We start from the raw sequence: 23,345 nt of genomic DNA on the forward strand, positions 1-23,345 counted from the left end.
TGTAATCCCAGCCCCTGGGATGGGAAAGCAGGAAAATCAGGAGTTTGGGGTTATCCTCAGCTACATAGTAAGTTCAAGGCCAGTGTGGGCCACGTGGGGCTTGCTCTTTTACAAAAATTACACATGATGTTTAATGTTAAATGTCAATAGACAGGACCTTGAATCACCTGAGAGACGGACATTTGGTCTTGTCTATGGGGGATTATCCTGACGTAACTCCCCTAGTGTTTTTTTTTTTTTTGGTTTTTTGAGCAAGGGTCTCTCCCTCTGTAACCCTGGCTGACCTGATCATGTAGACCAAAATGAACTAGAACTTACAGAAAGCCATTGGTCTTTGCCTCCTTAGTATGGGTATTAACGGTGTGCACCATCATGCCCAGGCTAGGGGAAATCTTATGTCAAGTGTGGATGGTACCATTCCCTGAACTGGAAATCCCCTTTTAATTACCCCAATTACTTTTTAGAAAAGATTTAATTATTTATTGGGAGTGGGTTCTTTACTTCCATCTTGTCTTTGAGGCAGGGTCTCACACAAGAGACTCCAAGTAATTCTGTCTTTGTCTCCCATCTTGCTGTTTAGGAGTACTAGAATGACAGAGATGAAGCTCTGGACTTTATCTGGATTCTTAGGGTCAAACTAAGGGCCTCAGGTTAATGACTTTACCTAGGTCACCCGATGGCCTTCCTGAGAATCTGTAGTTTTCGCTGCACCTGTCAAGTCTATCACCAAATATTTAATTCTTTCTTATGATACTGTGAAAAAAACTGTCTCCTGGATGTCCTCTTTGGATAGTTCATTGTTAATGTGTGAAAATATGGTTGATGTTTGGTCAATCAGTCATTTGCTGAACTAGGCTATCTCTCCAGCAACCCCTTTTGTAGATTTTTTTAATGATTTCTTACAAACATGATTTTTCAACTGCAAATAAAGAGAAGCCTATTTGCTTTCCAGGCTGTGTAATTTTTACGGTTTTTCCTCCCCTTGTTTCGCTGGTTAGAATCTGCATTGTTTTTTTATATTTATTTATTTATTATGGATACAATATTCTGTCTGCGTGTATGCCTGCCGGCCAGAAGAAAACAGCAGATCTCATTACAGATGGTTGTGAGCCACCATGTGGTTGCTGGGAACTGAACTCAGGACCTTTGGAAGAGCAGGCAGTGCTCTTAACCTCTGAACCATCTCTCCAGCCCCTAGAATCTGCATTATGCCAGGCATGGTTGTACGTGGGTTTAATATCTGTATACAGGGGCAGAGACAAACAGATCTCTTAGTTGAACACCAGCCTTGTCTGTAGATGTATGTAGTATGTTCCAGGACAGCCAGAACAGACAGAGCCATAGAAATGGACACCCTGTTTTCATCTTTAGGGTTACCTCAGAGGAGGGTGCTCGCTATGGGTTTTATTTATTATACTTTAGTCATTCAAAGCAATTTCCTTCTATTCCTAGGTTTCTGAGAATTTTTATCAAGAACGGAAGGTGTATTTTGTAAAATTGCTTTTCCTCAAAATAATGAAATGGTCTCAAAGCTCAAATTAGACTTTAATGCTATGGCATATTAAGTTAATTGCCTATGTGGAATTTTTCTGAGACAGGGTCTCGCTGTGTATTCCTGGCTGGCCTGGTATACTCTATGTAGCTCAAGTTGGTCTCATATTCATAATGGTCCACCAACCTCTGCCTCCGGAGTGCTGGGATTAAAGGCTTAGGCCACCAAACCTGAATAATTTCCTATTTTGAAACTAATCTGGTGCTTATGGAACTATTCTTACTTGGTCATGGTGTATGATCTGTTTTTTGGTTTTTTTGTTTTGTTTTGTTTTGTTTTTCGAGACAGGGTTTCTCTGTGGCTTTGGAGCCTGTCCTGGAACTAGCTCTGTAGACCAGGCTGGTCTTGAACTCACAGAGATCCGCCTGCCTCTGCCTCCCGAGTGCTGGGATTAAAGGCGTGCGCCACCGCCGCCCGGCTTGATCTGTTTTTTTTAATTAATTATTTATTTATTATGTATACAATATTCTGTCTGTATGCCTGAAGGCCAGAAGAGGGCGCCAGACCTCTTTACAGATGGTTGTGAGCCACCATGTGGTTGCTGGGAATTGAACTCAGGACCTTTGGAAGAGCAGGAAATGCTCTTAACCACTGAGCCATCTCTCCAGCCCCCTATAATCTGTTTTTTAAAATATTAAGGAGCCAGAGAGAGGGCTCAGCACTTAAGACCATATGTTGCTCTTGCGGAGGACCCAGGTTTAATTCCCAAACCCTATCTATATGTCTGCATACCACGTGAATGCCTGGTGTGCGCCGAGGCCAGAAAGCAGTGTTCAAGTCTCTGGAACTGAGATTCCAGATGGCTGTGAGCGGTGAGAATCAAACCAAGGTCCTCCGGAGGAGCAGCCAGGGTTCTCAACCAACCATGAGACGTCTCTCCAGCCCAGCTGCACTCTATGTTAGAGGAATCTCACGCCCACAAATGAACCTCTAAACCCCTCTTATTTCTTTGTAGACCTTAGTTACCAAGCGCTAGGGAAACTTAACACATTACAAACACTAGGAAACTACGCTAGCTTGCTTACGCGTTTAGAAAAGTAGCTTCCTTTGAGAATTCAAGCCTGCGTTGGACTAATTTCTCACACTTTTAATGTAAGAAAGACTTAGGAACTTAATTTTCTTAAGTTTCTTAGGAACTTAAATTTAACTGTTTATCACTATGTGGTGGTTTGAATAAGAATAGTCCCAAAAGGCTCATAGGTTTGGATGCTTGGTCCCCAGTTACCGGTGATGCTCTTTGGGAAAGATTAGGAGGTGTGTGTTGGGAGCTACAGTCCCTCAGACCCTGAATTTTCTATGACCTTTTGCTGGCTGGAAGTAAATAACTTGTTTTTCTATGCTTGTAGCTGCTCTGAGCATGAAACCCCCAAGAGTTCCTGATAACAAGGGAGTGGTTTCTGGTGAGCTTGCAGTAGAAAATCCTGAGGGCTAGGGCGTGGCCGGCCACCAGTCCAGGAGAGCACTATACAAGCTGCCCTGGACCACAATAAAATTGGCATTCTTGCTCCAAGAGTGACCTGCGTTCTTTACTCCCCAGACCCTTGCCCGACGGTGGTTCCAGGTGGTGCAGATGACATAGGTGTGGACTTGGTGTGTCACTGGGGACAACTTTGAAGTTTCAAAAGACTCAGGCCATTCCTACTGTTTTCTCTTCCTCATGACTGTATCTCAAGCTATGAGCTCTCAGCTTTCTTGGTACCATGCCCACCTGCCTGATAAGATGCTCCCTGCTATAATGTTCATGGACTTACCCACTGAAACTGTAAGCCCCAAAGAAACTGTTTTATAAAGTTGCCTAGGTCAGTCAGACATGGAGCCTCCCCCCTTACTCCAGAGACAGAGTCAGGAAGAGTTCTGTGAGTTCAAGGCCAGCCTGGTCTACAAAGTGAGTTCCAGGACAGCCAGGGCTACACAGAGAAACCCTGTCTCAAACAAACAAACAAACAAACAAACAAAAATAAAAAAAAATTTTAAAGTTGCCCAGGTCACGGTGTCTTATCACAGCAACAGGAAAGTAACTAAGATAATTGGCTTTAGGAAATAATTCAGGAGCTGGAGGGTTGGCCCTGTGGTTAAGAACACTCAGTCTTCTGGAGGACCTGAGCTCAGGTCCCAGCACCCAGACTCCACATTTCTGGCCTCCACAGGCACCTGGACTCAGTAGCCACCAGCAGGCACATATGACACATAATAGAAAGTAATAAAAATAAATACTATAAAAAGAAAATAATTCAGTGAAAGACAATACCATTTACAGGAGGTGAGGGGGTCTCCTGTCTTGGAGCTGAATGAGATGGCGGCATTTTCTCTTCCTTGTCCTGAATTTTAAAGCCATCAGACTTCTTGAGCCCTGAGAACTTCTGTTCGGTGAAGTGTATCTGCTTGAGAGCAAGGACAGCAATACCACATGAGTGGCATGAGACTTGACATTTCCTTTGTTTCTGGTGTTTTGTTGCTGTCGCTTTGGTTTGGTTTGGTGTTTGGTTTTTTTGAGACAGGTTTTCTCTGTGTAACACACCTGGCTGTCCTGGAACATTGTAGACCAGGCTGGCCTCGAACTCATAAAGATCCGCCTGCCTCTGCCTCTCAAGTGCTGGGATTAAAGGTGTGCGTCACCACCACCCAGATTACACTTCTTTCTTAATACTAGCCTTTTTCTTTCTTTTTTTTTTTTTTTAAATATTTATTTATTATGTATACAATATTCTTTCTGTATGCCTGAAGGCCAGAAGAGGGCGCCAGACCTCTTTACAGATGGTTGTGAGCCACCATGTGGTTGCTGGGAATTGAACTCAGGACCTTTGGAAGAGCAGGCAATGCTCTTAACCACTGAGCCATCTCTCCAGCCCCCAATACTAGCCTTTTTCGACTTTAAAAATTCCATCCGGGCCGAGAAACCCTGTCTCGAAAAACCAAAAAAAAAAAAAAAAAAAAAAGTCCATTTTAAAGAAATGCCTTGCCGGGCGGTGGTGGCACAGGCCTTTAATCCCAGCACTCGGGAGGCAGAGGCAGGCGGATCTCTGTGAGTTCGAGGCCAGCCTGGTCTACAAGAGCTAGTTCCAGGACAGGAACCAAAAGCTACAGAGAAACCCTGTCTCGAAAAATCCAAAAAAAAAAAATAAAATAAAATAAATAAAAAATAAAGAAATGCCTTGCGAACATAGGATTAGGATTCTAAGCCTCGGTTACAGTGTGCATGTCATTATCATGCTGGGTTAAATCGCGATGATCTTCCTTCACCCCTCCTCCCCTCTGATGGCCGCATGGGTTCTGCTCTCTGGCCTCTCTGAGGTCTTACCTGCAGTATATTCCCGTCCAGGATGTTATGGCTCAGATACTCCATTCGGTTCTTGCCTTGGGCGCCCGTTCTTTTGCTGTGCTTTCTTCTTGAGTAGCATGCAATCTGGTGTTCTTTAGCCTTCCTTTCTGCTGTGGGAGGAGATTTTCTCTTTGCTTGATGTTGGCCAGCCTCGATAGGAGTCTCTATAGATGTGGTCTGGTTCTGAACAGACAAATCAGAGACAGAGCCTTAAACGATGGCAGCTCCAAGTCTGTCTTTCTCTCTGCTCTTGCTCCTCAGGTCCTGTCCATCAGGAGCTTCTAGATTACATCCGATTACACACAGAGCTCATGAAAGTAATTTCCTTTACTCTAGCCCTAAGCCTCTTCTCTCCAATTGGCTATATCGCGTGCGTAGAGAGATCCACTGTCCAGGGAGTTCTAGAGAGTTAGTTACCTGAGGAAGAGAAGGGGCCGGGTCTTCTGTGATGGAGGCCTTCAAGTCATCTTTGTTGTCCTTATCCTCCATCTCAGCTTCTGGTTTCTGGACCTCTGGGGGCAGGTACTGAGACATCCAGTCTAGCTGCACTTGGATGGATCCGCTGGACTTCTCTGAAGGATCCGTGAGATTGAACTCACCTTAGAGACACAGAGAAACTGGTCACACCTGGTCTTATGAGAAAGGCTAGTGTTTATGAGCATCATACCTACTTCTTCCCATTTAAAAATTCATTGCGATTGTTAGTAATGTATGAACATACATTCAAACTTGTAACATAAACGAAGTTAACATAATATGACATGTAGTGAGAGTGTCATAGGGAAGACAGGCATTTCCCAGATTCAGAAGAAATGATCAAAAGGTGCTTGGGCAGGAATGCAGCTTACCTGTCACCTGTCGTTCAGCTGGTGACTGTGGCAGAATCACCTTCACTGTCACTAGTAAGTACTGTGGCCACCCCCAGAAAACTACCACCTGTGCAAGTGGTACCAAGAATACAAGCAAAGTGGCTTTTTCCTGAATGGCAGGTTTCTGCCAGTTCCGAAGCCCTGCTTGGTAGGTGGCTCTCCTCTCCTCTTAGGCAGAAGTGTCTTTTAAAGAACTATGATGCCAGCCAGAGAGAGGCCTCGCGTACTCCCAAGGGCACTCAGACTATACAGACTAGTTAGTGAAAATCTGGAAATCACTGCTTCAACCCTCTCCAGACAGAAACCAGACCCACAACCCCGAGTAAGCAAGGAAGGAAAGCAGAAAAGAGCTCAGCTCCAGACCCCTGAAGCTGACTGTTGTCTGCCACAGCCATCTCTGATGCTTTGAAAGCCGTGTGAGTGCTGGGCAGCACGGGAGAGTTTGTTGTTGTTGTGTTTGGTTTGGTTTTTGTGAGACAAGGTCTTGCTATATTGTTGAGCACTGAAGACACTCCACTTGGAGCTTGTTTTCTTCTTGGCAAAACTGGTCTTTGGGCAAAGAATTGCCTAGCCTTTCTGGGACATGAATTCATATAAGACCTTAAAGAAAGCTTAAGAAAAGAAAAAAAAGAGGGCATCTAGACCAACAAAAATGGGAGTCAAGCACAGCTTCTTGGTAACAGCATTGTCTCTGGTGGGCTCTGTTTGTGGCAGCGAGCAGAGGCGTGGCTCCTTTAAGAGAGTCTTTCTGACTCAGCATTGGCAGCAAAAGGGGTGTGGCTTCTTTGAGAGACAGCTTTCTGGTTTATGCCAGCAGCACTAACAGCTTTGGATCTTTTGGGAGGTTGAACACTTGAATGGGCAGTGTGCTGCAGGTTACTTGGTGGTCTCCGAGAGTTGGGGTGGTAAACATGGCTTCCAGAGCTGGCAGGAAATGGACCTCTGCCTTGTTGGAAAGCTAAGCAGGGTGGAACCAATAGGCAAAGCAGCCGCTCTGCCTGCCACAGTTTACAACGGTGATTGAAAAAGGATTACAGATGTGCAAGAAAGACAGATTCAGACAAAAGTACACCTCTGAAGGGTCATAGTGTGTCTAAAAATGTACTTGGCTTAAGAAAAAAGAAAATTGGAATTGGTATAAGCAGTTATAGAAAGAAATAGTTTTAAAATATAAAGAGACAGTGGCCAGGCGGTGGTTGTGCACGCCTTTAATCCTAGCACTTGGGAGGCAGAGGCAGGGGGATCTCTGTGAGTTCAAGGCCAGCCTGGTCTACAAGAGCTAGTTCCAGGACAGGCTCCAAGGCTACAGAGAAACCCACGTGTCAAAAAAACAAAAACCAAATAAACCAAAAAAGATGGAATACACACAGAGTCTGGATGATGTATATTATTGTGTTTGTCTGGATGATGTATATTATTGTGTTTGTCTGGATGATGTATATTATTGTGTTTGTCTGGATGATCTTTATTATTGTGTTTTCTTTGAATTTTTTGACTGCAGAGAGACATTTGATTCTGGGGTTGCTAAGTTAAACCAACATAATTTTGACTTCAAAATTTGAGTCTAAGGATATGTTGCTTTGGAAAAGAGGCTCTGCTTTTTTTTCCACAGAAGATGAGAACCTATGGATTTCTTCCAGGTTAATGTGGTTTGATGAAACAAGATCCCCCCAAAAAAGATCTCCATGAACCCTAAAAATAACTTCACTCAACAAACAGCAGGAAACAGTTTGGAGAAAACTACACCCAAATTCCCAAAATGATTGTTTATAAATGTTTGTTTTCATTTAAAGGGAGATATGATATAGAAATGAATATTTTGTATTGGTATGGATTTGGGTTTATTAATACAAGTTTAAGGTCAATTTTGTCATATATATTTTTTTACTCTTGTCTAAAGTATTATGTTTATACAGCTCATTTTAAAATATACTGTATAATTAAAAATTGCAGATTAATAGGTAGTCATTTATAATAGTCAAACCTGTAGTCAGTCATGTTAGTTAGGTTTTCTAGATATACAGAGAGATATTTCAGATACATAATCTTCAGCACTTCAAAAACCTACAGAATATGGCATTTAAAATGTTTTAAGGACTTAAACTTTTCTTGACAATGAGCTATATCTGCTCCTGGCAGCACCAATTTACTTTTGAGATGATGGGCATTGAAAAAACTCCTTATGGAGTTTATTGCCATTGTGACAAGATTAGCCATTTGGGCAAGAAGCTGCTCTTGCCTGGACTGCTTGATGGTATGCTGTCTGAAGCAGACATGCAGGACCCACAGAAATGACTGCTGGACTTGCCTAAAGGTGAAACAACCTTTCAAATGTTCTGCTTCATGGAAAAGTCTGTTAGATACTACAGGCCTGTAGGCTGAAGAATGCCCCAACATTACAGAAAAACCTTGGGTGACTGTCCAGGCAGCAAGATGTCTCTGTCAATTCTAGAATTTTGGAAGTTGCTTACAATGTATTTCCTGTTTACTTAGGTAATATTATATCTTTCTGGGGTCTTTGAAGAACTGAAGACAGTTACAATTTTCCTTAGTTATGATAAAAGATAGATATAAAACTTTAGACTCACAAAGAAATACTACAACTATAATTCTTTCTTGATAACTGTTTTGTTATATGCAATTTTACATGTTAAAGCTAAAACCTTCCTTTTTATTTAGACAGAAAAGGGGAGATGATATAGGATTTCCTTCCTTCTGTATGCTGTGAATATGTTTTACTACCATTGGTTAATAAAGAGGTGCTTTGGCCTATGGCAGGGCAGAATAAAGTCAGGCAGGAAATTTGAACAGAGATACAGAGAGAAAGTAGGAGAAGTCAGGGAGACGCCATGTAGCTACTGAAGGAGACAGTCACCAGAACCTTCCCGATAGGCCACAGCCTCGTGGTGATACAGAGATTAATAGAAGTGGATTAATTTAAGATGTGAGAGTTATTTAAAGAGAAGCCTGAGCTAATAGGCCAAGCAAGCACTGTTGTAATATAGTTTCTGTGTGGTTATTTGGGTCTGGGCAGTGGGGAACTAATGAGCAGTCTCTGTCTACACAAGAGAGCCCCAGATGGCCTCAAACACACTATGTAGCCAAGTGCTGGGGTTAACGGCATGAGACACTCTAAATAAGGTTTTCAGAGGCTGTGGGTTGACTGAGCAGCTGGAGGGAGCTAAAGAGCAAGGCAGTTGTAAATCTTTCATTCTGTTGCTCTTGATAATGCCCAGAATCATCTCAGATCTTAAGAGAGACTGTTCTGGGCCAACACGACTCGGCAGAAAAAGGCGCTTGCCACACAAGTCTAAGAACCTGAGTTCAGTCTCCAGAACTCACGTAAAGATGGAAGGAAGGAAAGAAAGAACTGACCCTGGCCTCCAAGTACAATGGCTCCAAGTACAATGGCTCACGCATAGACTCACATCATGTACACACACACACACACACACACACACATAATCAAGATAATTATTTTTTTAAATGGAAGAGCGACTACGACTATTCTAAGCCAGCAAGCAAAGAAAGTTGAGTGAGGATGGGGGGACATGGGAGAGAGCGCTGAGAGGGGCGACGCCCACCTCTGATGGGTTTGTTTTGTGCAAGAGGCAGCAAGGGCACGTGAGCCCTGCCAAGATAGGAGCCGGGTTCTGAGTCTTCGTCATCGAAAACGTATATAGACAGGGCCTCCCGTCTCAGATACTGGTCCAGGTCAGAGGTCACACGCACTGGGAACAGAGCCTGGTCTATAAAGTGTGGACTGTCACTGGCTGGGATGACGGCGGTGTCATGGTCAGGAAAGGTGAAGAAGCGATACATGACATACGGGCTGGGCTGAGTTCCCAGCCATCGGCTCCGGAGACCGCAGCATCTGGTGATTTCAATCCGCAGTTCGTTCCGAAGTGTCCAAGTCTTGGATCTGGACTGGAAAGATGTTAATCTTGGACTCAGGGCAGCCTGAGCCATCGCCATAGGCAAGAACAGTGACCTAGAAACCTGCCAGGTGGTGAGGAAGCCTGATGACCATGGTCTGCCTGGCCCTGGCTGGCTCTGGTAGCTGAGGTGTAGATCATCCTAAGGTTAACCCTACTGCACGATAGAGAGATTGGAGCAAGCTTTGATCCCAGTTCCCACACAGTAGGAGAAGAGAAACGACTCCCACGTGTAGTCCTCTGATGGCTACATGCACACCATGGCATGTTGTTCATTCATTTGAACTGAATGTTAGATTTTATTCCATAGAAAGTTAATGAAGCTATAGCAGCGGGAATATCTGAACTAAAGCTTAGAGAGGACAAAAATGATGACCGAGGTGGGAGGAACTCAGCAGGTATTCCCGGTGGAACAGTGCTGCAAGCTACACTAGGGTGAGACTATGATTAGAGGGAAAAGAATATCTGAAAGTTAATGGTCCCCAAGTTCCCAGCTCTAGTGAAGACTGACTGACAGGACAGGAAGGTCACCAACTCGCTAAAATGAAGGAGGAGGATACTGCCAGGCCAGACACCTAGAAACAGGCTGACAAGTGGGACTGACCTTGAAGTCAGTGTGGAGTAGAAGCTCTGGGTGTTAAGACTGAATCTGAGTTTTGCTACTGGGGAATTGTGAAAACCTGCCCAACTCCAGTCTCTGAAGGCATAGCCCTCCAAGATCACCTTCATTTCGGTGCCAGTCACCGAATGTAATAAAAATTACAACTCCATAAAGAGAATGATAGGGAAAAGCTGACTTGTTCACCACAAAGAAAATTATCTAACCATGGGCAGGAATTCATTTCTGCTCACGTTTCACCATGAGAAGACCGACTTTGATACAGCAGCTTCCACATTCACAAGCACTCACAGGGAACAGGAAAGCAAGGCCTCTCTAGGGCTGCCTGGCTGATGACCTAAGATGCATAAGTACAACTTTTATCTCACCTCATCCTTCCGGGCCTTCCAAGCTCCAACCGCATTGACTGACAAGTAGGCCTGGGCTTTCTTCTGCTTATTGCAGGCCTGGAGGCTGGATTTTAGCGGCAAGCGCAGCCTCATCCAGTACTCTAACACCCCCAAGTCTTCTCCACCAGCTCCTGAATGGTGAAAGTGTGAAAGGCATGGAAGACAGAGTGTAGTGAAAGTCAAGGGTAGAGCAAAAGCCAGGCTGGTGAGGGCGTGACATCACAGCACTTGAGAGGCTGAAGCAGGAGGATTGTCATGAGTCCAGGGCCAGCCTGGGGGCAGAGGATGGGAAAGGGAAAATACCAGAAAGCAGCTCCAGGCTTTGGCAATTTCTTTGCTCTCCCAAAGCCTCTAGTCCTAAGAACTACAAGAAGCCAAAAGCACTTACCAGTAAGTGTGGCCAAGCCATGGACTTTCTCCACAGTCTCTAGCACCTTGTCAAATGAAATCCATCCAGTTGCAAGGATATGATGCTCACTAGCCATGGCCTGATGGAGATCAAGCCGGACTGAAGTCTCTTGAAGGTAGTGCAAGAAAAGGGAATCGATCTGCACTACAAATTGGGAGGTGAAATCATAGAGGGGCTGTGGCCCAACAGAGAATGGGGTGCAATGGGTTTCAAAATCGTAGAAGGAATAAGTGCAGAACGTGGTAGGCTGGGTATCTGCAGCCTGCATGAGGGCACCAGGTGTCAGGAAGGCCTGGTGGATGTGCAGTTCAAAAAGGTTCTCGTTTCGATGCAGCAGAGCAATGTCCACTTCATCCTCACCTCTGTGGGCTGGCAATGACTCCGGACACAATGACGGTTGCCGAGTGCCATAAGCAATGTCTCTGAGCTGCTCTACAGGGGGAAAGAACACTGCCTATGCATTAAAAGGTAGAGAGCTCATCCTTGGGATGGAGGATAAGTGGAAGGAAAATAAACCGTGGAAGGCCAAGCTGAGATTATTTCAAGAAACCACATGATTCAAAAAGAAAAGCAACACAATAACAAGCAGAAGTTTTGAATTCTCAAGGCCTCATGGGAGAGTGCAAGTGAGAGGCAAGGAAGGGAGCACTGCAATCAGGAGATACAAGGTATCACACTAATGACATTGACAATCAGGAGATACAAGGTATCACACTAATGACATTGACAATCAGGAGATACAAGGTATCACACTAATGACATTGACAATCTGGAGATACAAGGTATCACACTAATGACATTGACAATCAGGAGACACAAGGTATCACACTAATGACATTGACTCCCATCAAGGGCCTGTGGATTCATAGGTTACCCTGGAAACAAACTGTGTTTCCAAAAGACTGTGCCGCTAGCCTTGGAAAGGATAAGATGTGGCAGTGTTCATCCCTTCATCCCTGGCCACCTGGAAAGGCTGTCTGGAGCCAGCTCCCTTAAGAGCTTGTTCTCTGTCCAGACATTGATTTCATTACAAGAGATCAAGAAATCCACCTTGAAACAAAGGGTAATGAGTTAAAATGTAAGAAAGAAAACTTACAGGAAAGAGGCTGAAAATACTGCCAAAGGGATATGAGACCTGGAGACTGGCAGAATCTGCACATAGTTCTCAAGGCCAACAATGGGAACATCTGAATCCTTACCAGTGTGTTGATGGTGAACACCTTACTTTAAAAGTTAAATCTAGCTGGGCGATGGAGACACACACACTTTAGAGGCAGAGGCAGGCAGATCTGAGTTCAAGGTCAGCCTGATCTATAGAGTGAGTTCCAGGACAGCCAGGGCTATACAGAGAAACCCTGTCTCAGGGTGGGGGGAGAAGACAAAGAAGAAAGAGTTAAATCAGAAGAATAAAAATTTCTGAGTATATCAGAATGTTTATCTATTGTTCGTTTGTTGGCCTGGAGAGATGGTTCCATGGCTAAGACCATGCATTGCTCTTCCAGAGGACCCGAGTTTCATTCCCAGCACCCACGTAAGGTGGCTCACAGCTGCCTGTAACTCCGGCTCCAGGGCCTTCAGCATTCTCTTCTGGCCTCTGTGGGCACCTTCACACATATGCATATATTTCCACACAGACAAATGCGTGCACGTAAGTGGAACTAAACCTAAATTGTTTGTTAAAAAATGGGACATGCTGGTAGCTGAGAGATGGGCCAGTCGATAAGAACACTGGCTGCCCTCCCGGAGGAGCAGAGTTTGACTCTCATACCTACAAGGCAGCTAGCTCATGACTGTCTGAAACACCAGTTCTATTGGATTGACACCCTCTTCTCATCTTTGCCAGCACAAACATGGTGCGCAGACATCCATGACAGCAAACCACCAATATAAATAAAAATTGTTATTTTATGTGCTCTGCCAGCATATATGTATGTATACCCCATGTTTCCACAAGGACAGGGGAGTCTGGTGGATCCCCTGGGACTGGAGTTACAGATAGTTGTTGGCCTCCCTGTGAGTTCTGGAAACCAGGTCCTCTGCAAAAACAACAGCTGTTCTTAACTTCTGAGCCATCTCTCCAGCACCCCCGTGTCTTCATGTGAGAAGGTGGGCAGGAGAGAGGCTGTCAAGATGGGACAGTAGCTAAGTGTGCTGGCTGCTAAGCCTGGGGACCTGAGTTTGAATCTATAGAGCCTACAAGATGGAAGGAGAGAGCCGGTTCCTGCAGGATGTCCTCCAACCCTGTCAGTGTGTCATGTTACACAAAAACGCACGCAGTATATAAATGCTTTTAAAAAAGAAAAGGAAGCCGGGTGGTGGTGGCACATGCCTTTAATCCCAGCACTCGGGAGGCAGAGGCAGGCGGATCTCTGTGAGTTCGAGACCAGCCTGGTCTACAAGAGCTAGTTCCAGGACAGGAACCAAAAGCTACGGAGAAACCCTGTCTCGAAAAATGAAAAAAAAGAAAAAAGAAAAGAAAAGAAAAGGAAATGTGGTACTGAATGCCCATTCTCTCAGGACGAGGAAACAGAAAGGAGGATTGTATGTTTGACACCAGTGTCAGGCTCAAAGGTGCATACCTTTAATCCAAGAATTTGTCAGGCAGAGGCAGGTGGATCTATGAGTTGGAGGCCATTCTGGTTTACAGAGTGAGTTCCAGGACAGTCAGAAAACCCTGTCTTGAGAAAGCAAAATAAAAAAGAAATAACACAACTAAGTGGTATACATGGAAAAACTATTCTACCTCAGCAGAGGTCAAAGCACAGTAAATGAAAGCAGATGACCTTCAGTCATAGCCAGGAGGACTCAATTCAAGCGAGGATCTCCTTTTTTTTTTTCTCTCTCTGTAGCCCTGGCTGTCCTGGAACTCACTCTGTAGAACAGACTGGTCTTGAACTCACAGAGATCCACCTGCCTCTGGCTCCCAAGTGCTGGGATTAAAGGTGTGCACAACTACCACCCAGCAGAGGACTGCCTTTTTATTTGGCAGCAGCCTTACCAAACTCACCTCTAGTGCTGTGCTCACGAGAAACCAGCTTATGCCGGGCGATGGTGGCGCACGCCTTTAATCCCAGCACTCGGGAGGCAGAGGCAGGCAGATCTCTGGGAGTTCGAGACCAGCTTGGTCTACAAAGCTAGTTCCAGGACAGGCTCCAAAGCCACAGAGAAACCCTGTCTCGAAAAAACCAAAGAGAGAGAGAGAGAGAGAGAGAGAGAGAGAGAGAGAGAGAGAGAAACCAGCTTATGACTGACTTTCTTGCCAGAAAAGAAAATCCACTCCACAGTGGCTCCTCCTATGTTGAGGATAGTGACTTGTGTTCTGCTTTAAATGTCAGACTGTGGTGAGTTTGGTGAGGGTTAAGTCATCTCTCCCGACACAGCATAATAACGAAGCCTGCTTCTGGACACTCAAGGTAGAAACCAGAGCCTGTCCCCGAACTGACATAAGAAGACAGCTCCCCTGCCTCTGCTAACATCCTTGTATTGCAACAGAGATTTTAGAGAAAAAAAATCACAGGAAAGAATGACAGAAAATGAGTGACAGTAATTGCCTTGGAGGCTGACAGGCTTGTGTTGGGAAATGACTGACAGGAAAAGAGACCAGAGAGTTACTTAGGATGACCTGGAAGCACCACTGGTCCTGTTGAAATTCTCCAGAAAAATCAGATACTCAGGACTGGAGAGATGACTCAGAGGTTAAGAGCACTGGCTGCTCTTCCAGAGGTCCTGAGTTCAATTCCCAGCAACCACAGGGTGGCTCACAACCATCTGTAATGCGATCTGGTGCCCTCTGCTGGTATACAGGCATGCATGCAGACAAAACACTGATATAATAAATATTTAAAACTTAAAAAATAAAAAATCAGAGAAAGGAAATTACAAGCCGTGCATCAAAACCACAGAGGTGAGCTGGGCAGTGGCGATGCATGCCTTTAACCCCAGCACTTGGGAGACAGAGGCAGGCAGGGGAATCTATGTGAGTTCCAGGACACCCAAGGTTAAACACAGAGAAATACTGTCTCAAAAAATAAAGCAAACAAACAAACCCCACAGAGAAGAGAGGAAGAGAGCAGGAGAGAAAGTCAGGAGGATCACTGTCAGTCATGTGACATCACCCAAAACGAAAACAAAGGACTCAGACTTGCCAGATTCTGGAAGGCCGTGGCTTCTTAAGATACCTTCCAGCTGCTTTATGCGGCAGTTCTTGAGGTCTAGGAGGTGGTTCAGTCTCTCCAGCTTCTCCTCGTGGTCCCGATTTTCATTATCAGCCTTTGTCATCATCGCCTCTAGCTCCTCCTGGAAGAAAAGGGACGGTGAACTTTCCCCTCAGTGGCACAGACTTTAAAACTGGGCCTCCTCAGCAGGAGGGTATGACCAGGAAGAAAGCTAAGGTTCCCCAGGAACCTTCACGCATGGCAGCTCCCTAAGGTCTTTGGGGAGAGAGGAACCTAGAAGTCCAGCACTTGCCTTTCATGAGATGCCCCTTAGCTGACTTCTGGGCCAGGGTGCGTGGGCATATGGGTCCCCAAGTTCTTCCACGGGCCGGGCATCGCTAACCACCAGCCCTAGAAACCTGGGCCTTCTCATATGCCAGCTTCGCACCTGATAACACACGTTGATTTTGCGCTGCAGGAAGAGCATGTCCCTGATCTTTTCTAGTTCCAGTGTGGTCTCTGCGTGCGACACCTGCAACTCGCTTAGCATCTGAGACAGGTTGTTTTCTTCTTGAGCTTTCGGTTCACTGGACTACAGAGTGAAAACAGGGGGAAAGCGTCACCTTCTCTCTAAAGCAGCTGTAGAGAGCTGTAACAGGCCAGCAGCCAGTTTCCTTCAGAAAGGACGAGGCTGGCTGCATTTCAGTGCGTCAGTGCGTGGCTGACACGGTGCTCAGATGGCTGTGGAGACTGGAGAGATGACTGCAGGAACAAAGCGCTCGCTGTGCCAGTCCAGAGTTACCCCTCCCCCCACCCCGAACTCCACAGGTGCACCACAGCTCATGTGCCCACACACACTTGTCATACACATACACAAAACAATAATGAATAAAGTCAAATGACAGGTTCAGCCGATCATTTCAAGTTCGAGTCTAGAGAGAGGAGACAGGGCTCAATGGGTAAGAGCACTGCCTTCTTTTGCAAAGGACCCAGGTTCAACTCCCAGAACCCACACGGCAGCTCACCGTCTATAACTCTAGTTTCAGGGGATTCATGAAGTGACCTCTTCCGACCTCCATACGCACTGCACACATGTAGCACACATACATACATGAAAACAAAGCACTCATATGCATAAAGTAAAAATAAATAAAGAAATCTTTAAAAATGAAACAAAAGGTGGAGGCAGAGGCAGGCGGATCTCCATGAGTTCGAGGCCAGCCTGGTCTAGAAGAATTAGTTCCAGGACAGGCACCAAAAACTCCAGAGAAACCCTGTCTCAAAAATCCAAAAAGAAAAAAATTTTTTTCGGGGGCTGGAGAGATGGCTCAGTGGTTAAGAGCACTGGCTGCTCTTCCAGAGAACCCAGATTCAATTCCCAGCACCCACATGGCAGCTCAGAACTGTCTGTAACTCCAGTTCCAGTGGATCCGATACCTTCACACCAATACACCAATGCACAAAAAATAAAATTAAATAAATTATTTTAAAAAATGAAACAAAAGGACTAGAAAGTAGGCTCAATGAGTAAGAGCACTTACTGTCCCTGCCGCGGGCTAAGGTTTGTTTCCCAGTACCCACATGGTAATTCACAACCATCCATAACTCCAGTTCCAGGGAATCTAATGCCTTCTGCCAACTACCATGGGCACCGGTACACACATGGTGCACAGACATACATGCAAACACAACACTCACATATTAAATAAAATAAATAACTCTTTTTTGAAATTTCAATGAAAAATAAGAAGTCTACCTCTGAGCGGTAAGGCATGGGGGTGCTGAGTGGGGCTCACAAAACTCTTCTTACTGTGAGCCTCCTCGGCACTGTCTGGCCCCTTTAGCTTCTCCCTACCAGAGACCTCTCAGTAAAGTCGCTCCTTTACCTCTCCCTGAGGTATCTGTTGGAGCAGAGCAGGCGGACCATGCGGTTCAGACGGCTCTCCCGGAGACGGGGGCGCCGTATCTGTTGTCTGGAGACTCTCTTCTTCCCATTTATGTTCATGACAGATGTTGGGGACTTCAAGCTTCATATCTTCACCTTCATCTGCTGAGAAGAAGGAATGCCGAGAACAGAAACCAGTTATGGCCAGCACAGAGCTGAATCAGTGTGATCTGAAACAATGTTTCTCTGTATGGCTTCAAGCATGACAGAAAAGCAATTCCCTCTGCTGACACAAAAGGACCTCTAGCCAGCTGAACCTGTCAACCCAGGCAACACTTGTACTTCTAAGCTGAAATCAAGATGATAGAAGAACATCCAAGAATTGTGGGATGGAGAGGGAAATGAAAACAGGACAGTCACATGGCTGCCTGGGCGGGCAGGGTCGGGAGGAGGAGGGGATAATGCAGATGGTGAACACCAGGGTCTTATCATTCAAAAGCACTCCACCAACTCAACTACATGCCCACCAAATATTACCTTTCTGATGGCAGTCCAACCAGTCTCTCACCACCTCGCTTCACTGTGACTTTTGGCCATTCGTGCTCTGTAGCCCCCATCTCATACCCACCCTGACTGAAGGGAGGCTGGGGGTTATGTGCGCGTCTCAGGGAAGTTACACGAGAATTCCTCGGATCTTGTAGGACTTAGTTTGTATTTTATGTATAGCACAAGGTGCTTAGGATACGTTCCTAAGCTTTCTTATTTTATGGCTTCTGCCTGAAAGCTCTTTTGTTTGTTTGTTTGTTTGTTTGATACAGGGTTTCCCTGTGTAGCTCTCACTGTCCTAGAACTCATTCTCTAAACCAGGCTGGTCTCAAACTCAGAGATCCAAAAGGCATGCACTATTGCCCAACATGAAGGCTCTTTCTTGTTGTTTTGTTTTGTGTGAGACAGACAGAATCTCACTAGCCCAGGCTAGCTTCAAACTCTCCATCTTCCTGCCATGTCCTGGGAGGCAAAGGTAGGGGCCTTGCGTCATCTTTCTTTTCCTATACTTTCTTATTTGAATAAACTAGGATCTAAAGACAAATTGAAAAAGACTATACAGCAGCATCTGAGACCGGATGAAGAAGACAGTCATCTTGACAGTGTTTAAAAGCCTTTTAAACAACCAGGCGGTAGTGGCGCACACCTTTAATCCTAGCACCCAGGAGGCGGTGGCAGGAGGGTCTCTGTGAGTTCGAGGCCTGCCTGATCTATAGAGAGACTTCCTGGACAGGCTTCAAAGCTACACAGAGAAACCCTGTCTCAAAAAAACAAAATAAAGAAACAAAATCCCCAGCACCAAATCAACGGGAAGAAGAGTCAGAAACTAAAATGTTAGTAGAAGCCAGGAACCAATCAAGATTAAAATTAGATACTCAATTTTAAACATCAGGTGGAAAAAACAAAATTAAAACATGAGTGATTTTTTTCACTTATCTCAGAAATGACCAAATTAAAGACAAACAAACAAATTCTCTTTCTTTTTTTTTTTTTTTTTCGATTTTCGAGACAGGGTTTCTCTGTAGCTTTGGTGCCTGTCCTGGAACTAGCTCTGTAGACCAGGCTGGCCTCGAACTCACAGAGAGCCGCCTGCCTCTGCCTCCCGAGTGCTGGGATTAAAGGCATGTGCCACCACCGCCCCGCTCCTTTTCATATTTTGAAACAGTGTCTCACTACGTAGCCCTGGCTGGCCTGGAACTCACAGAGATCCACCTGCCTCTGCTTCTCAAGTGTTGGGATTAAAGGCATGCACCACACAGGGTGAGAAATCTGTTTTTAGCATGACCAATAAAGTAAAAGTTTAAAAGCAATAAATCAAAAATACTTGGGGCAGGGGGCTGGAGAGATGGCTCAGAGGTTAAGAGCATTGCCTGCTCTTCCAAAGGTCCTGAGTTCAATTCCCAGCAACCACATGGTGGCTCACAACCATCTGTAATGGGGTCTGGTGCCCCCTTCTGGCCTGCAGGCATAAACACAGAATATTGTATACATAATAAATAAATATTTAAAAAAAAAATACTTGGGGCAAGGCATGTATGTCATGTGTGCAGGTGTCGTGTCTTCCTGGCTAAATAAGACCTAACGGCCCGCGTTTTAATTTTAGTATTGATGACCCACAAAATACGGGGTCATGTGGGGAGACTAGAGGCATAGAGGCCCAAGTTCCCGCCTCCCAAGTCATACACAGAGACTGCATTTGAGAAAGCTCTTTCAGGCGGGACCCACCTTTCTCGTTGGCTGCCTGGAGCAGGACTTTTGTTTCCTCCAGCCCAGGACCCAGCTGGTCTTGCTGCGGACAGGCTTCCTGCGGCAGCTGCTCTCTGAAGAGCTCCCCGCTCCAGGGAGGCTGATGGCTGCTCTCCAGCAGGCTGAGAAGCAGAGGCGCGGTGTCAGGGGGCCCCTCCAAGGGGAAGGCTGCGGTGTCTTTGTTACACAGTTTCAGCATCTCTGGGACGGAGCAGATCGTTCCTTTCTCCACATGTTTTCTCTGCCCTGGCCTTATTTGTAACTGTCATTTGCCAACTGCTTTGGAACTTTTGGGCGGCATTGAGGGTGGCTCAGTGTTCCTTCTACTTAAGTCTCCAGGGTTCCACTGTGGGAGCACCCCAAACATTCATTTCTCTAGGAACTTCTCCAACAGGATGGCTTTCTTTAGGCAGCCAGTATGTTAGACGTGCTGAGACCTCCTGAGTTAGAACTGAGAAAACAAGATCTTTCCTTTCTCACCTTATCCCCCCATCTGCCTTTGCCAATGGCTACATTAGAGAACTCGTATCTTTAAACTATTTACTATACTCAAGGACAAAAACAAGCTGTTCAACACCTGTACCTCCATTCCGAGGTATTCAGCTGTTAGATTTGTCTTGAGTATAAAACAAACAAGGCCAGGCCCTAGTAATGGAATGACACTGACATTAAAAACTCCCTGCCCCACCCCCAAAAAACAAGAGACGCCAAGACACCATGTTTGGGCAATTGTTGCGCACTAGAAGGGGGGGGGGGGACGAGGACACACGAACACACAGACACACACAACACCCAGAGGCAGGTGGAGTTCAAGGACAGCTTGGTCTACAGAGTGAATTCCAGGATAGCCAGGGCTACACAGAGAAATGCAGTTTCAAAAATCCAAAATTTAAAAAAAAAAAAAAGAATTAAACAGGGTGGTGGTGGTCCATGCCTTTAATCCCAGCACTCGGGAGTCAGAGACAAGCAGATCTCTCTGTGACTTCAAGGCCAGCCTATTCTACAGAGAAAGTTCCAGGACAAGCTCCAAAGCTACACAGAAAAGCCCTGTCTCAAAAAACAAACAAACAAACAAAAAAAAAAACAAAAAAAAACAAGATCCTGGCCTTTAGTGACAACTCTCAGGAAGCAAAGGCAGGTAGATTTCTGTGAGGCTAACCTGGTCTACATAGGGAGGGAAGCCCTATCTAAAAAAGGAAAAAGAAAGAAAAACTAGCCTGCTGGGTTGGGTGGGCAGTGAGATGGTGCAGTGTGTATGGGTCCCTCTGTCAAGCCTGACAACCCGAGTTCAGTTCCCAGGTACCACAGGGTAAAGGAAAGAACAGACTTCCAAAATCTGCCCTCTGCCCTCCACATGCGTGCTGTGGTGTGTGCTTCTCCTAAGACGTAATTGTGAACAAATGAAGAGAGGCAAGCGAAGACCAGTCCTCCTACGGCTTCTGGGACTAGGCCTGTCTGATCCAGCGAGGACCAGCCCTTCTACGGCTTCTGGGACTCCGCCAGGGAACCCAGGCTCTATTCCCAGCACTCATACCCTGATGCACAAACATCCATCACTCCATTTTGAGGGAATCCAGCACTCTTTTCTGACCTCTGCGCACTAGGCACACACATGGTGCAAACACACATGCAGGCCAAACACTCATACACATAAGATAAACAAGTAAGTCCAAAACAAATTTTGAAGAAAAAAATGTTTTTTTTGTTTATTTGTTTGTGTTTATTTTGTTTTTTACCGCAGACCTGTGGTAGTGGTGTCTACCTTTAATCCTAGCATTTGGGAAGTGGAGGCAGGAGGATCTCTGAATTTGAGACCAGTCTGATCTACAGAGAGCTCCAGGACAGCAGACAGCAGATACTCAGAGGAAATGCTGTCTCAAACAAAGCAGAAAAAAAAGAAAAGAAAAAGGAGGGGGCTGGAGAGATGGCTCAGCGGTTAAGAACACTAGTTTGTTCTTCTAGGGCGCCTAGGTTCAGTTCCCAGCACATACGTGGTGGTTCACAGCCATCTGTAACTCCAGTTCCCTGAGATCTAGCACCCTCTTCTAGTCTCCAGAGGCAGACACCCAGGCACACATGTGGTGTATAGTCATACATGCCGGCAACACACCCAGATGCATAAAATAAAAATAAGTTTTTTAAAAAGGTTTTGTTTGTTTGTTTCTTCAAGACAGGGTTTCTGTGTGTATGGACATGTCCTGGAACTTGCTCTATAGACCATGCTAGCCTCTAACTCACCGAGATAGACCTGCCTTTGCCTCCTGAGTGCTGGGATTAAAGGCATGTGTCACCACCACCCAGCAGTAAAAATTAACTAAATAAAAGTGATAAAAGACCTAGAATGAAAGTGAAGGTACTTACCTCCCACAGTCTCAGCATACTAAAGCACAAGCCAGGACAGGTGAGCACACCTGTTTACAGCTTGCCTTTCCTCTGAACATTATTATCTCTTTGTTTTTTGTTCTGTTCTGTTTTGTTTTGCTCTTTGAGACAGGCTTTCTCTCTATATAGCCCTGGCTGTCCTGGAAATCACTCTGTAGATTAGGTTGGCCTTCTGGCCTCCATCTCCGTCTGCCTTTGCCTCTGGAATGCTGGGATTAAAGGCATGTGCCACCATGCCTGTTATCTGTTTAAAATTTGTAAGGCTCCATAATTCTCTCATGCTTTGTACTTACTTTTCCACGAGTCTGTCATAACTGTCACTCAGCAATTTCAGTTCATTTTCCAAATCTTCAACTCTGACCTGAAACTAAGAATGACGGAATGCTAGCGAGCACGCTCGTCTTGACGTCACGGCACGATCTGCTCTGCACAGGCTCTACAGGTTGTCATTTGAAAGACTGGCTGTCAGTGGCGCACACCTTAAAACCCAGGGCAGAGGCAGTCAAGTCTAGTCTACAGAGTGAGCAAGTGCCAGGACCTCCAGGGCCACATGGTAAAACCCTCTCTCAAAAAACAAAAACAAACAAAAGATTGGAGCTAATTGAAAGAAGGCTGAGTGCCAGGCAGTGGTGGCACAAGCCTTTAATCACAGCACTCAGGAGGCAGAGGCAGGAGGATCTCTGTGAGTCCAAGGCCAGCCTGGTCTACAGAGAGAGTTCTAAGACTGACTCCAAAGCTACAGAGAAATCCTGACTTGAAAAACAAAAACAAAACAACAACAACAAAAAAGTAGGCTGAGAACTTTTATTGGAGATAGTGAACTCTTTGATGTACGTTTTCCTTACAACCATCAGAGAAATGGCAAAGCATCATGAAATATGAAAGTGGTCAGGGAGATGGCTCAGAACATAAAGGTGATTGCCACCAAGCCTTGAGTCTGACTTGAGTCTGATCCTCAGGACCCTCATGACAGAAAGAGAAAACTGACTCTAAAGTTGCCCTCTGGCCGGGCGGTGGTGGCGCACGCCTTTAATCCCAGCACTCGGGAGGCAGAGGCAGGCGGATCTCTGTGAGTTCGAGGCCAGCCTGGTCTACAAGAGCTAGTTCCAGGACAGGAACCAAAAGCTACAGAGAAACCCTGTCTCGAAAAATCAAAAATAAATAAATAAATAAAGTTGCCCTCTGACCTCCACCTTTGAGTTGTGGTCTATGTACCTGCATATACAGACACACACCAAACAAACATAACGAAAAAAAGAAACAGCCAATCCTGGTGGTACACACAATTAACCCTGGCACTCAGGAGGCAGGGGCAGGAAGATCTCTGTGAGTTTGAGGCCAGTTGGCCTACATAGTGAATTCCAGACTAGCCAGAGCTACCCAGTGAGACCCTGTCTCAAAAAAATAAAAGAAAAAGAAAGAGAAAAGACAAATGAGTCTAGAAAATAGAGAAGTATAGATTCTCAAATATTGCAATCATCTAAACTATGTGGTTTAACCACTTTTGAGGCTCACTGTTCTCATATAAAAAAATAAGTAG

The 23,345-nt window shown here is 45.4% G+C and overlaps 1 protein-coding gene across 3 annotated transcripts in view; it reads right to left on the bottom strand.

Moving 5' to 3' along the window:
• Rpgrip1 (RPGR interacting protein 1) overlaps nucleotides 1-19,622 on the bottom strand; it is a 31,465-nt gene extending 11,843 nt beyond the window's left edge. Inside the window, exons 1-10 of one of the 3 annotated variants that reach the window (XM_075950344.1) lie at nucleotides 19,403-19,622; nucleotides 17,133-17,293; nucleotides 15,695-15,838; nucleotides 15,238-15,388; nucleotides 11,072-11,524; nucleotides 10,663-10,814; nucleotides 9,325-9,667; nucleotides 5,289-5,470; nucleotides 4,851-5,054; nucleotides 3,801-3,933 (exon numbers count right to left, since the gene is read on the bottom strand). In XM_075950344.1, coding sequence (XP_075806459.1) covers nucleotides 3,801-3,933; nucleotides 4,851-5,054; nucleotides 5,289-5,470; nucleotides 9,325-9,667; nucleotides 10,663-10,814; nucleotides 11,072-11,524; nucleotides 15,238-15,388; nucleotides 15,695-15,838; nucleotides 17,133-17,293; nucleotides 19,403-19,622 — 2,143 coding nt within the window. Of the gene's footprint in view, nucleotides 1-3,800; nucleotides 3,934-4,850; nucleotides 5,055-5,288; nucleotides 5,471-9,324; nucleotides 9,668-10,662; nucleotides 10,815-11,071; nucleotides 11,525-15,237; nucleotides 15,389-15,694; nucleotides 15,839-17,132; nucleotides 17,364-19,402 lie in introns of those variants that run through there. The other 2 variants (XM_075950345.1, XM_075950346.1) reach the window with 2 other exon arrangements.
• Between the last annotated feature and the right edge of the window lie 3,723 nt (nucleotides 19,623-23,345).

The sequence above is a fragment of the Microtus pennsylvanicus genome, chromosome 15 (assembly GCF_037038515.1).
Source record: "Microtus pennsylvanicus isolate mMicPen1 chromosome 15, mMicPen1.hap1, whole genome shotgun sequence".
Lineage (NCBI taxonomy): Eukaryota > Metazoa > Chordata > Mammalia > Rodentia > Cricetidae > Microtus > Microtus pennsylvanicus.